The sequence below is a fragment of the Pelobates fuscus genome, chromosome 3 (assembly GCF_036172605.1).
Source record: "Pelobates fuscus isolate aPelFus1 chromosome 3, aPelFus1.pri, whole genome shotgun sequence".
NCBI classification, from domain to species: Eukaryota; Metazoa; Chordata; class Amphibia; order Anura; family Pelobatidae; genus Pelobates; species Pelobates fuscus.
The window spans coordinates 287,917,293-287,931,020 of record NC_086319.1 but is presented as its reverse complement, the minus strand read 5'-3'; the positions used below and the strand labels follow the sequence as shown (position 1 = coordinate 287,931,020).

The 13,728-nt window shown below is 40.5% G+C and overlaps 2 protein-coding genes across 5 annotated transcripts in view; both read left to right on the top strand.

Annotated features, from left to right (window-relative positions):
* LOC134601780 (disintegrin and metalloproteinase domain-containing protein 9-like) overlaps positions 1-2,324 on the top strand; it is a 145,487-nt gene extending 143,163 nt beyond the window's left edge. The window contains exons 17-18 of the mRNA XM_063446281.1: positions 1,387-1,540; positions 1,922-2,324. Of these exons, the coding sequence (XP_063302351.1) occupies positions 1,387-1,540; positions 1,922-2,025 (258 nt within the window). The 3' untranslated portion in view covers positions 2,026-2,324. The remainder of the gene's footprint in view (positions 1-1,386; positions 1,541-1,921) is intronic.
* Positions 2,325-9,166: 6,842 nt separating this feature from the next.
* DUSP11 (dual specificity phosphatase 11) overlaps positions 9,167-13,728 on the top strand; it is an 18,762-nt gene continuing 14,200 nt past the window's right edge. The window contains exons 1-5 of one of the 4 annotated variants that reach the window (XM_063445598.1): positions 9,167-9,404; positions 11,804-11,879; positions 12,015-12,146; positions 12,253-12,376; positions 12,862-12,922. In XM_063445598.1, coding sequence (XP_063301668.1) covers positions 9,295-9,404; positions 11,804-11,879; positions 12,015-12,146; positions 12,253-12,376; positions 12,862-12,922 — 503 coding nt within the window. In that variant the 5' untranslated portion in view covers positions 9,167-9,294. The remainder of the gene's footprint in view (positions 9,405-11,803; positions 11,880-12,014; positions 12,147-12,252; positions 12,377-12,861; positions 12,923-13,728) is intronic. The other 3 variants (XM_063445597.1, XM_063445595.1, XM_063445594.1) reach the window with 3 other exon arrangements.

Genomic DNA, 13,728 nt, shown 5'->3' with positions numbered 1-13,728 from the left:
CCATTGAGCAGAGTAAGTGTTGAGAACCGCACTCAGTCCCAACGGCCAAGGGTGCTCCAGAGCAGGACCAGCAATCCCAGTACAATAATCCAAGAAGAAAAAACTCACAGGCACTCCAACTTCAAGCCGCAGGCAGATTTATTATGACAATGCAGCACAACGTTTCGACCGGAAAGGTATTTTTCAAGCTTGAAAAAGACCTTTCCGGTTGAAACGTTGTGTTGCATTCTGTCATAATAAATCTGCCTGCAGCTTGAAGTTGGAGTGCCTGTGAGTTTTTTCTTCTTTTTTTTTTTTCTTCTTGGACTATTACTACCATTGTCACATCCTTTACAGCCACTGGAGGGCACTCTCACAAAGGAAATAAAAAAAGTAAACTCTGATAATGGTATCAATGCAGATATATAGCTTGTCCATTTTAAATCATTCTCATGGAAGGATACCTAGCCAAAGCAACTGTTTTGCAGCTAAAAAAACAGTGATGCGTAACAGTACAGTATAGGCCCAATGCAGAAGAATATGCATATGAAGAAGGTGCAGTTGTTAAATTTTTCGTAAAATTATGCACATCGTTATTAACCATGAGTGAAACACAGTCAGGGTTATTTACTAAAGTGAGAATTCAAAGTGCAATTTAAATTTAAGGCCATAACAACTATGCCAAAATTGAGAAATTAAATAACTTAGCTTTGCTTTAACCAAACTGGAAGCATGGCTACATTATTTAATTTTTCCAGTTTGGCACAGTTATTATGGCCTTAAATTTGGAATTCTCACTTTAGTGAGTAACCCTGAGTATAATCAGCTGTGCCGTTGACATCTTAAAAGTGTCCTTTAAAATAATTATTTGAAGAGGTGCAAAAGTCTAGCTTCTTTTATTTCAAAAATGTACTCTTACTGGTCTATGAATCGAACAGGGCTTAACCATCCAGTTGTAAATGGGTCCATTCAAATTGCAAATTTTGGCTCCAAATGAGACTGGATTTAGTCTGGACACTGTGAGATAGCTCAAATCTAAACCTGGATCATTAAAATACAGATCTGGATTTTACAAATCTGAGCTTTTTTTGCCCATCAGCAGCCAGCAGGAAAATATATATATTTTTTTAAATCTTGATCGTTTCCTGTCAGCTCGAGGAAAGCTCCCTCACACGCAGAGCCTTATCTCTCGGTCATAGGCAGAAGCCTTGGTCACCTAATTGGTAATCCAGCTCTCCATCCCAAAGCAACTGTAGTCCTTTTTAACAACCTTGTAAAATATGGTCTCAAAATTTTCACTGCGACTAGCCATTGGGAATAGTGTGAGAATGAATATATATACGCTCCCATTCTTTTGCTGAAATTAATAAAATGTATACATATATGTTTTTATTTTGTTAATCTTAGGTGTGCAATAATAAGAAGAACTGCCATTGCAATATGAACTGGAGTCCTCCTAACTGTACTCAGCAAGGATATGGAGGAAGTGTGGATAGCGGGCCACGAACCAGAAGCTCATTTGTCAATTTTACCTCACCAATTAAACATCAACTACCTAATGGTACCTACATAGCTTCATAAATATGCTATATATGCTTAGGGTAACTGGCACTACTCCTGAGTTAAACTGACTAGTAAATATATCAGAACAGAATAACTCATGGATGCCAGATTTTTTGCCTGACGTCAGCTTGGAAAAGGTGTGTTGGCAATTTGTGAGGCAATGCGTTCCTGTTAGATCATGTTTTATTAATATTGCTGAACGTGTTGGCTCCTCATAAATAGTTGCAAATAATAATGGTATATTAATGTTATCAAAACAAACATGTTCTTGTTTCTGTACTATAATGTATGAAGACACACTTTGTTTTCGGCAATGTTTTGTTTTTTTTCAGGAAATTTTTTATAAGTTCTAAAATTTGTTGTTGTTTTTTCCTTTCAGCATCCAATGTGAAATGGGAGTCAAATGTTTCTCTAGCTGCAATGATTGCCTGGTTGCTGCATATGTTTTTAATGGATAATGTTAATGTATTTAATGACTTATAGTGGAAGTTGAGATGTTTCAGTCACTGCTGTTATTTGTGTTTTTTTATATCTAACTTCTTCTAGATTGTAAGCTCATTTGAGCTAGACCCTCTTAAAAAGGCACTCTGAGCACCATAGCCACTACAGCACACTGTAGTTATTATGTTGCCAGGAGTCCCCTGGTGAAATCTTACAGTAGAAAGTCAAACCATTTTTATGGGTTTGTTACTTACCTGGGTCCCATAGGTACTAGCTGTCCTTCTGGCCTTATGTGATATTGCTAAAGCGAAAGTTCCTATTCTGCTTTAGCAAAACCAATGTTGCCTACATTTGGAATTAAATAAATAAAATTAGCTAAGAGAGTCAGCTAACACTCTCAGAAAATGAATTGAATCAAAATAAGAAGAAAATTGGTATTGCTGAAGTGGAATGGGAAATTCCTCTTTAGCGATATCACAGAAGATTGGAAGGGTTGCGGGTACAGAACTCTGATATGTCAAACCGTTCAAAATCAATTTGACTCACTACAGTGGGACAGCACCAGGAGACTCATTGCACCATAACGAATACATCATTGCAGTGGCTCAGTGCTTGGAGTACCCCTATACTCTATTACTGCTTTTCCAGTTGGCTTGTTTGGTGCAATATGCTTTGTATTTGTATCCCTATTGTACACTAAAGCATAGTGCGTGAATATTTTATATATAACAATAATATAAAACTGTTAAAACATAAATGGTAATGTTAGCCTCTTAATTTAACAGTGAATAGTTAGAATTGAGTCAGTAGGAGTGATCGGAAGGTATGCAAACAAACAAAATATCACTCCTCTGAAAGATTTCCTTACTCATCACAGGCAGTGGAAGTCATGTTATACCATCAGATGTACATAGCATGCTTACAAAATCCAAAAAAAGATCATTTCAAATCATAAAAAAGAAACGTACGCTTTTAAGGCCTCTTCCTTGAAATGTTGTCTTACTTACTTCCTTATATTGCATGCCAAAAGGGGAACTGTGTGTTCTCAAATTATTTCAAATGCACCTTTAACTAAAATTTTCTTTATCCATATATTTGTTTTTGCCTTTGCTTATACTTTAATTGTACTTACATTGGTTGTGTAACTTTCCCTTCAGTTTTTCCTCCTCCTGATTTCCAGCTGCTCCATAATTGGCCATGCCAACACATTATCAATCAGCTGCACATTTGATACAGGATAGTATGATACCTTGGGATAACCCTGAATAGTACACATTGATAACGGTACCCTCAAATATAAAGCAACAGTCTGAGCACCATAACCACTACAGACCACCCATATCATACAGAGTCAAACCATTTTCGAATGGTTCTACTTCTAACTTACACTACTCTTCAACTCCATTTTCAAATGGTTTAACCCCAAAGTTGGTCCCCTTGGCAAAAACAGTTTAGTCTCTGAAGGTAAAACACTAGGGTCTCCTGCCTCCATAAAAAAAATGCAGCTCAATGAAATGTCTTTGCTATCCTGCTGCTCTGAGCAATTTCTGGCCTCTTGAGTTTAGCTCCACTGAGCTAAACAACCAGGGCATAACAGTACTAGTTGTCTGATTTACAGCTAGGGAGTATAACAAGGTTCATTTTTAAAAGTGCCAGTTTCTAATGAAACCTGCATTTTTGTAAAATGAAAAAAAGAGGACACATTCTTAGCAGCTGAAGTGTTTTAGGGGTCTGGAAAGATCCTTTATTTTGAGCAAATCATGTTTTTTGTTTACTTACCCACTATGTGCATGTGAGTGTGTTTGTAAGTGTGTCTGAGTGTCTTGGAAAGTGTCTGTGTGCATGTGATAGCTTCCACTCACCTGTCATTTTATACAGGGCAGGTGCAAGGTGTTTTGTCTACACAGGCAAAGATGCATTCCACCCCGTTAACCCTGTTTCCCCCCAGTAAATACATCTTCACCTGTATGTCCCCTAATCCCACTCTTGGATTTCTTATTTTTTTATTTATTTTTGACATTCTTTATTTTGGTTTTATGTTTTTACAGTTTTGCATACGTATGCCGTAACATTTCAATAACATTCGTTGTTTAACATTGTGTTCGTACATTGTTGTAGCATCATTTTGGCCTAGTAACAGGTACCCACGTTCCTTGTGTGCGTGCAGTATCTAACCATGTACATGGTTACTTTGTGTCTATTTATGGATTTCTTACCCCTTTAGTGTTTCGTATCCTCTTTTCAATGTCTTACCCTGTTTAGTGTATCTTATCCCTCTTTTTTTTATATATTTTTCAATATTTGCGAAAGTTAGGCAGTGGCATGAATATTTGCACATTTTTCTTTATATCTATATATATATCTATCTCAAGCTTATCTAAACAGCTATATTGTAAGTAGTCAGTGTCTAATAATGCTAGAGTAACTTTGCTAGTGTAGCTGTCTAAAGAGGCAAGTACCTATTTGCTTAGGCATAGTGTACAAGCTTAGTTGTGGGTCTAGGCATATAATCTTATAGTTGCCTAGGGTTGCAGAGTGGCTAGCTAAGTGTATAAACATAGCAAAGCATATAAAAGCAAAACAAATAAAGGTTACTGGCAATTTGAACAGCGCACCAGTCACTTGAGGGGGACACCATTGAATCCTGTGTGCGTTTTCCGACTCTCAGTAGTTAGTTCAGCCGGCAGTCGCTCGCCTCAGTTAATTAGTCCTGTTTTGTTTTAGCCGATACCCACGTTAGGTATGTTCTTGCTGCGGGCTGATGGCGTCTCCAGGGTTGTGGGTCGTTGGGGGCAACACACTCCATCCTTTTGGCCCCTGGCCAGTTTGAGAGGCAGCGTCGTCGGCCCGGGGGCCCCAGTCCTGTTCGCCACGCGGGCGGCGGAGGGTCATGTTGCTAGTTCGCCGCTTGCGGCGGGTTATTCTCCGTCCACGTGGTGTCCGCTGAGATGTAGGTACCTTTGAGACCCTCAGCTTGTGCGGGCTGGTCTTGGGTTTGGCAGTGTGTAGAGGTGTTTTCGCGCCTATTTGAAGGCCATCCGTTTCTGGGCTTGTGCCCTTCTGGGTTCCCCCTTGTTTTGGTCGCTTTGTGGTTTGCGCACGCTTTTCCAGCTGGGCTCAGAATCGGGCAAACAGCTTGTCTATTCGTTGGAGTGTCCGCCATCTTGGGCGCCGCAGGGGATCGTGGCATGTGGTAGGTGTCTGCCGCCCGGCTACTTCGTGCATGCCAGGTAGGACCGGGATAACCCCTGCCAGTCGAGTGTTACCACCAGTTAAAGCTGGAGGAGAGCGGCCGTCTCTCAGCCTAGTCACAGGTAGGCCGCAAAGCCTCGAGTTAGATTTGCCGGTGGAGTAGAGGTCTGTAAGAGGTATCCTCGGAACCGCCAGCGTGTCGGGATCAAGCTGGATATGACTTTGCAGCCCAGTAGGTAATCTGTTCGGTAGTTTTGTTGAGTTTAATGTGCAAGACGCAGGAGCTCATGCAGCACACGTCTGGACTGCTCTGTAGCCAGGCTCCGCCCCCCTCTTTTCTCTTACACTCCACTTTAGTATATCTTATCCCCCATGTTTTCCCTTTGTGTCTCTTTCATGCCTCAAGCCCCCTTTGTGTGTCACTTACTCCCCTCTAGCCCCTTTGTGTGTCTCTTTCTACCCCAGCCCCTTTGTGTCTCTTTCTACCCCAGCCCCTTTGTGTGTCTTTCTCCAACCAGACCCTTTGTGTGTGTCTTTCTCCAACCAGACCCTTTGTGTGTGTCTTTCTCCAACCAGACCCTTTGTGTGTTTCTTTCTCCAACCAGACCCTTTGTGTGTTTCCTTCTCCAACCAGACCCTTTGTGTGTCCCTTTCTACCCCAGCCCCTTTGTGTTTTCCTTTCTCCCCCTAGCTCCTTTGTGTGTCTCTTTCTCCCTTCAGCCCCTTTGTGCATCTTTTTCCCATTCCCTCTGTGTCACTCCCTCCCCCAGCCCTTGTCTGTCTCTTTGTGCCCCTCCCCCAGCCTCATTCACTTGTCTCTCCCCCAGGCCCCTGTCTGAATCTATTGCCTCTCCCCAGCCCCTCTGTTTCTCTCTGTGTGTCACCCCTCAATCCCCTGTCTGCCACCATTGCACCTTCCCTAGCCCCTATGTGGCTCTTTGTCGCTCCCCAGCCCCCCTGTGTATCTCTTTCTGTCCCCGGCCCCGTTAGTGTGTCTCTTTCTCACCCGACCCCTTGATGTCACAATGTTTCCCCCCAGCCCGCCCATTTGTCTCATCCCCCCCAGCTCCACAGGCCCTTAAGGTAAGTTTAGTGCCAGATAAGCGCGATGGGATTCGGTTAAAGCAGGCAAGAGCTATGTGGAGGAGCACTCCCAAAACATGTCTGGCTGTCATGCAGTTTAGGCCCTTCCCCTGACCTCCTGAACATTAGTGTTGAATTTGTTATATCCTAGCAGAAATTGTGAAATTTTGGCATTGATTTTTAAAATATGACTGATCATGCAAAAAAAAAAATATTTTATTGAAGGATAGTGTTCATATGAAGCCATTTGTCATCACATAGTTGTTTGGCTCATTTTTAAATCAAGGTGACACACACAGGTTAAAATGGCTATTAAAGGTTAATTTCCCACACATGTGGCTATTTAAATTGCAATGAGTGTCTGTGTATAAATAGTCAATGAGTTTGCTAGCTCTCACGTAGATGCAGTGAGCAGGCTAGATACTGAACCATGGGGAGTGGAAAAGAACTGTGAAAAGATCTGCATAACAAGGTAATGAAACTTTATAAAGATAGAAACGGATTACAAAGTTATTCTAAGCCTTGAAAATGCCAGTCAGTTCTGTTCAATCACTTATTAAGAAGCGGACAATTTGGGGATCTCTTGATACCAAGCAAAGGTCAGGTAGACCAAGAAAAGTTTCAGCCACAATTCCAGAAGAATTGTTCAGGATACAATGAAAAACCCACAGGTAACCTCAGGAGAAATACAGGCTGCTCTGGAAAAATAAGCTTGTGGTTGTTTCAAGGAGCACAATACGACGATACTTGAACAAAAATTAGCTGCATGGTCGAGTTGCCTGAAAGAAGCCTTTACTGCGCCAATGCCACACCAAAGCCCAGTCAAAATATGCCCGACAACACCTTGACACTCCTCACAGCTTCTGCCACATTGTAATTTGGAGTAAAGAGACCAAAATAGAGCTGTATGATCACAACCATAAGCTCTATATTTGGAGACGAATGGGCAGCTATACCCCCTGCAAGCATTAGGGACCTCATAGAGAACTATTACACAAGACTGCACGCTGCCATTGATGCTAAGGGAGCAATACACAGTATTAAGAACTAAGGGTATGCAGACTTTTGAACATGGGGTAATTTCATTTTTTTCTTTGTTGCCATGTTTTGTTTTATGATTGTACGATTCTGTTTTAACCTACAGTTGAATATTATTATTATGTTATTATTTATATAGCGCCATCAAATTCCGTAGCGCTTTACACTTGGTGGAAGAACAGACATGTAGCTGTAACCAGACAAGATGGACACACAGGAACAGAGGGTTTGGGGGGCCTGCTCAATTAGCTTACATGCTCTATAGAGGGAGTGGGGTAAAGTGACACAAAAGGTAAGGATAGTATTAGACTAGTGACAGTTGCAAGAGAGGAATCAGTCGGGTGCTATTAACAGTTTAATTGATACGCTTTTATGAAAAAGTGGGTTTTTAATTATTTTTTGAAGGAGTGGAGACTGGGTGAGCATCTAACTGAGGAGGGAAGTGAGTTCCACAGGAAAGGTGCAGCCCTCGAGAAGTCTTGAAGGCGAGCATCCAAGGTGGGAGTATGGACAGAAGATAGACGTAAGTCTTCAGCAGATAAAATAAGGTGCTTATCTACTTTACTCTGTATTGTATATCAGTCATAAATTACATTGTATGTGTGGTTTTGATAATTATGTTTTTTATTTCAAAATCGAAAATATGTATTTATTTATTAGAATGTAAACCACATATCCATAACAACTTGGCAACAATTGTTGTGCAATAAATAATACAGGTTGTAACAAAAACAGGTTACACTGGTCCCCAGCTAGCTGGACATGTCTACGGCATCTCCAGTGGAACAAGAGATCATCAGCACAATTTTTTAGGATAAGGTCTTGCCCTCTATTCCCTGAACAAGCAGATATCACCATTTCTGGGTGCTCCTGACATCATCCTTACAAAGGTGCTTGTGACTCACAGGCCCACACGATTCAGCTCTCAGAACACAGGCCAAAGACAAATTCAACACTAATGTTCAGGAGGGCAGGAGCAGGGCCTAAACTGCATGACAGTCAGACACGTTTTGGGAGAGCTCCTCCACATAGCTCGTGCCAAAGTTATGCCTCAGAGAGGTGGTGGAATAAACTCCTTTTTTTTTTTTTTAGGAGCATCTAACCTTCCACTAGACCCCCTGTATTAGAACACTTACCTACCCCCCCTCACCCACACAACTGCACCCTCTAATCCCCACTACACCCTCTAACACTCTGGAGAGTTCCTATCTCCTGCCACTGTCTGTAACCCCACTTTAGCCCCTATCCCCCAAACAGACCCTAGCTACAGCGCTTATCCCTCAATGACTACCTTTAGCCCCCACTACAGCATGTAGCTAGCTATACTGGGCTGAGGGGAGATAAATAAATACAAATAATAATAATAATAATAGACAAAGAAGCAGGGTCAAGAAACGGCTTTTTAAGTCTGGGTGTGATCGATGTGTGTTTGAAAGACAATGCTGACCTTACAATGTCTCATATTTAATTCATTGTGTTGAAATTTAAATGAAACTTCATTACAGTTAAAATTAGATTTTCATAAATAATCTGAGGACATGAGGCTGTTCAGGGCTATTAACTAAAGTGAGAATTGAAAGTGAATTTCAGATTGAAGGCCAGAATAGCTGAACTGAAAGCATAGCTGATTTTAAGATATTTTTTTGCAAACCTGCTATTTTTACCTTCAGTTTGAAATTCCTTTTTATTGAATAACCCAGTATGGTCTACACTCCCCAGCATGCACAGCCAGGTATCATGTAAAGTGTGGGTGGCTCACAGCTGGGCGAAAGCATTCTTAGTCAACACCGCTGTGAGGAGATTTATGTATAAAACAGCGTTTACAGAGGAGGTTGCCATGGTTTCTGCTGCACTGCCCCTAACAGATATTACTCCCACACCGCCAGCTATGCCTTTCCTGCGTCATCAACTCGCGCCGGAGCGGTGGCGGAAGTGACGTCACGAGGCCGGTGCGCTGTCTGGAACGTGGCTAGTTCCTGTTGCAATGGGTGCAGTGTGATGGTGGTGTGGGCACTTCAAGCTCTCCTCTGCCGGTTACCCAGAGTGCTACATCCTGCACAGCTTCACCTTGCAGCTTTGAGAATGGGCAAGAACCATGTGCCGGAAAGGTGAGTGAGCAGGGCAGGGAGGGTCCAGCTGGAGGGGGCCTGGGAAGGGGAGCCTTTGTATAACTGACATTGTGGGGTAGATTTTAATAATACTAAGGCAGGCTGACCGAGTGTCTAGTGAGGTTGGAGGGCAAGAGCACAGGTAGGGTGAATGAGCGAGTAAAGGGATTTTCTTTTAGAGTACAATCCTGGAAAAATAGGCAGAGCCACCATGGGCAGCCAATCATGGTCCAAAGTGAGGGTTCTCTGTACTGTTTGAAGCTGCCCTCCATCTGAATGAAATTATCATGCTCATTTAGAATGCTTAACTCTTTCATTACCCACGATGTGGACATTTAAATTCATTTAATACTCTGACCAGGTGCTAGTCCTCACCTGGAGAATAAATACAGCTTCCCAAAGGGAGTGTAGGGAATCGCTCTGTGTTGGGGTAATATAAAATAATGTTCTCCCTCACTCAACAGGATTAGTAGTCCTGGGTCTTTGATGGCCCACAAGCTAACTAGAAACGGTGGATGTTAACAGTTGGCAAACCCTTGTTTGCCTTTCATTGTTCTTACTTCAGAGTCATAGTGGGCACAGATTGATTGTGTACCCTGTGTTATTCTGATGCTGTAATATGTGTGTACACAGCTACCTACTATTTACGCATACATACAAGTGCTTCCATGAAAACAAAACTGATTTTTTTTTTTTTCGTTAGATACATAATCATTACTCATTTTATTTTCTTTATTTACTTGGGTATTAGCTAGTGGTCAGGGTAGGATTTGACCAATTATTGTTAAAGGCAATATCTAATGTAAATTTTCCCAAACAGGCAAGACTAAAATAATATACGATAGGACTTTTTTTTTTTTTTTTTTAAAGAGGGGGAGCGAGAGAGTTATATAATTGTCAATATGCAATGATACCTTTTTTATTGGACTAACATACACTATGGTATTTTATATCTGGTATTTTGGTATCTTGTCTGCACGGGACATATAAATATGTCTAATCCAAACTTATTTATATATATATATGTACACACACACACACACACACACACACACACACACACACACACACACACACACACACACACTGTTTTGCCATTAATAAAATGGCTGTGAAAATAAAGTGCATATATGCAAGGCTGTGTGTATATGTGTTCAAATGCATACTGTTGAAATAAGCTCAACAGCTATATTATTAACCCTTAAGGACAGCGGGCATACTATGCTGTCCTTGGGGTCCCAGCACTAAATCAAAATGCCGGCTGGCGGCATAGCACGTCCCCGTTGTCCAGGGGACTTGCCTGGCATCCCAGGCAGTCACCCTGCTGCCGATCCGGTCAATTAGGTCATTTTATTAATTACAATTTGTGGGACCTGCCTGACAACCCAGGCAGAAAGTCCAGGGAATTTAATTTGATAGCACTATATTTAACCCTCTAACTTTCCAACACACTGTAAAACCTGTATATGGGGGTACTGTTTTATTCTGGATACTTCGCTGGACACAAATATTAGTGTTTCAAAACTGTAAAATGTATTAAAACAATATCGGTAGTGAAAGTGAATTTTTTTTGCATTTTTCACACACAAACGGCACTTACACTGACGATCTAATTGTTGTGATACGTTTAACTGTTTTGAATATTTGTGTTCAGTGAAGTCTCCCGAGTATAACAGTACCCCTCATGTACAGGTTTTATGGTGTTTTCAAAAGTTGGTCAAATATAATGCTTGCGTTTCAGTTTTTTCACATTGAAATTCGCCATATTGGTTGCGTTGCCTTTGAAACTGTATGGTAGCCCAGTAATGAAAATTTACACCCATCATGGCATACAATTTGCAATAATAGACAACCGAAGGTATTGCAAATGGGGTATGTCCAGTCTTTTTTAGAAGCCACTTGGTCACAAACACTGGGCAAAATTTGCGTTCAAATTAGTTTTTTGCATTTTTTACACACAAATATTAACACTAAGTTATGTTTCATAGCTAAATATTTGATGTTAAATGAAAGCCCTGTTTTCTCTGAATGAAATTATATATGTGTGGGTGCTCTTAACATGAAAGAGGTGAATTACGGTAGAACAGACATATAGTCAAATTCCAGGTTTTGTTTTGATCACAACGTGTACATGTGGCTCAGTCCTTAAGGGGTTTATGTTCTGTTGAACTGTTCGTAGAATGCATTTTCCATTTTACTGGAAACTATACTTATCACTGGCTGTAAAACGGTATGTGAAATTAAGATTGCGCTATAACGTTGATCAGTAAACTCTCTATAATGCCAAAGTTGCTTAATACTGCTCATGTGACCTTTGCAAGAAATATATGAAACTAGAAGGAAAGTATTTTAGTGTGCACATATACTTGCAGACAAGGTAACATTTTAAATTTTTGTAGATGGACTGATTATATTCCAGTTGGCAAACGTATCCCAGGAACGCGGTTTGTTGCTTTCAAAGTTCCTTTAAAAAAGGTGAGTAATTTTATATTGTTTTCCCCTGTAGAAAATTAACTTGGGGGGTGAGGGAGGATGATTCTCTTGAGGATTCTGTGTTTATTTTGTATTCGCTTGCTTATTTCTAGTATGTTTTGTTTTTTCCCCCCATAGCTCTATGAGAACAAACTTTCATCAAAGCAACAGTTTTCAACATCAGACCTTGTTGAAGAAATTAAAAGACAGAACGAGGAACTTGGACTAATCGTGGATTTGACGTGTACAACAAGGTACTACAGGCCAGAGGTATGCTGTGAGCCATTTGACAATTTACAAGCACATTCTTGACTTTATTCGGCTTTGTAACACTGCAGATGTCAGTGTAATTTATTTTATGTACATATATTTGCAGGAGTTGCCTAAATCACTCTGTTACACAAAACTGTTTACAGCTGGCCATGAAGTACCAAGTGATGATGTTATTTATCAGTTCAAATGTATTGTGGATAAGTTTCTTAGTGAGAACTCTGGAAATGGTAAGTTGGATACTGCGTGTTGAGACATTGTCTGTAGCAGGAAATTAGACTCCCAACTTTTTGCTAGACCCCTGTTTTTGATGATGGGGGAGGGTGGTTTAGTTTTCATACTTTCTGTAAACCTTAAAATTGGTATAATTATACCAACAGCATAGTTTCCACTTTTTTTTTTGCTGTGTTTTTTGACCATTTAAAATTCATTTTATTGATGCAAACGCAGAGCCATTTAAGGGAAAGAAATTCCACCAGTTATTTCCTTTTTTTAATTTTGTGACCCTCAAACATTGTTTGCAATCTATACCCATTCCCTGATCGTTCCCATTTAACTTTTAAGATCATTTAGAACAAGCACCACAAACCTGGGCCCACCATATGCGATCCCTGTTTTAGAAGGCAATATATCTAAATAGGTTAAAAAAAAACAGGAAATTTGTCACATCTAAAAGATTTTTGTATTTTTATCTTGTTTATCTTTGCTCATACAGACAAACTTATCGGTGTACATTGCACACATGGATTGAATCGGACTGGCTACTTGGTGTGTAGGTGAGTTTAAAGACCGTTAATTCAAAGTAATGTACCGATTTCATTAAAAGGCTTTGTAACCACTATTACTACTACTACTAAGCGCTGTGCTGGTTACGGTGCCAGAAATTCACTGGCGCGGTTCCACTGTTAAGAGTCAAGTAGTTTTTTATATAGTTTGACACTTACTTAGGTCCTACCAAACCCCTGCAGTTCAGCTTCTTTTGAGATATAGCTTAAAGCAGAAGTTCCGCTTCCTCTTTATCAATATTAATTGTGTCCATCTTTGGCAGCCTCAAGGTATTTGTTTATTTTTGTATAATAAACTTTGCACACCTGGATTTGGGTAGAATCTACCATCAATCTCTGCAGATCCTTTCAAACTTTGTCAGGTTGGATGGGCACTGTCGATGGACAGTAATTTTCAGGTCTTTCCAGATACGTATGTATTATTTGTATATTTTTATTTTTTTTAAATATAAAAAACCTCCAGCTGGGGCACTCAAAGACACTCGCAGAGCTTTCCCTAAGCCACACTTACATTGTCTTGGCTGTGTGCTTAGTAGGGATCGACCGATATTGAGTTTTTTTTGAGCCAATACCGATAATCTGTGAACTTTCAGGCCGATAACTTGCCGATATTCTGTACATTCACCATTTTGAAAAAATAAACTATTTCTAAAGGTAAATGCACAAAATATGCATGCCGTGTAGAGTGTGTAGAGTGTGTAGAGTGTGTAGAGTGTGTAGAGTGTGTAGAGTGTGTAGAGTGTGTAGAGTGTGTAGAGTGTGTAGAGTGTGTAGAGTGTGTAGAGTGTGTAGAGTGT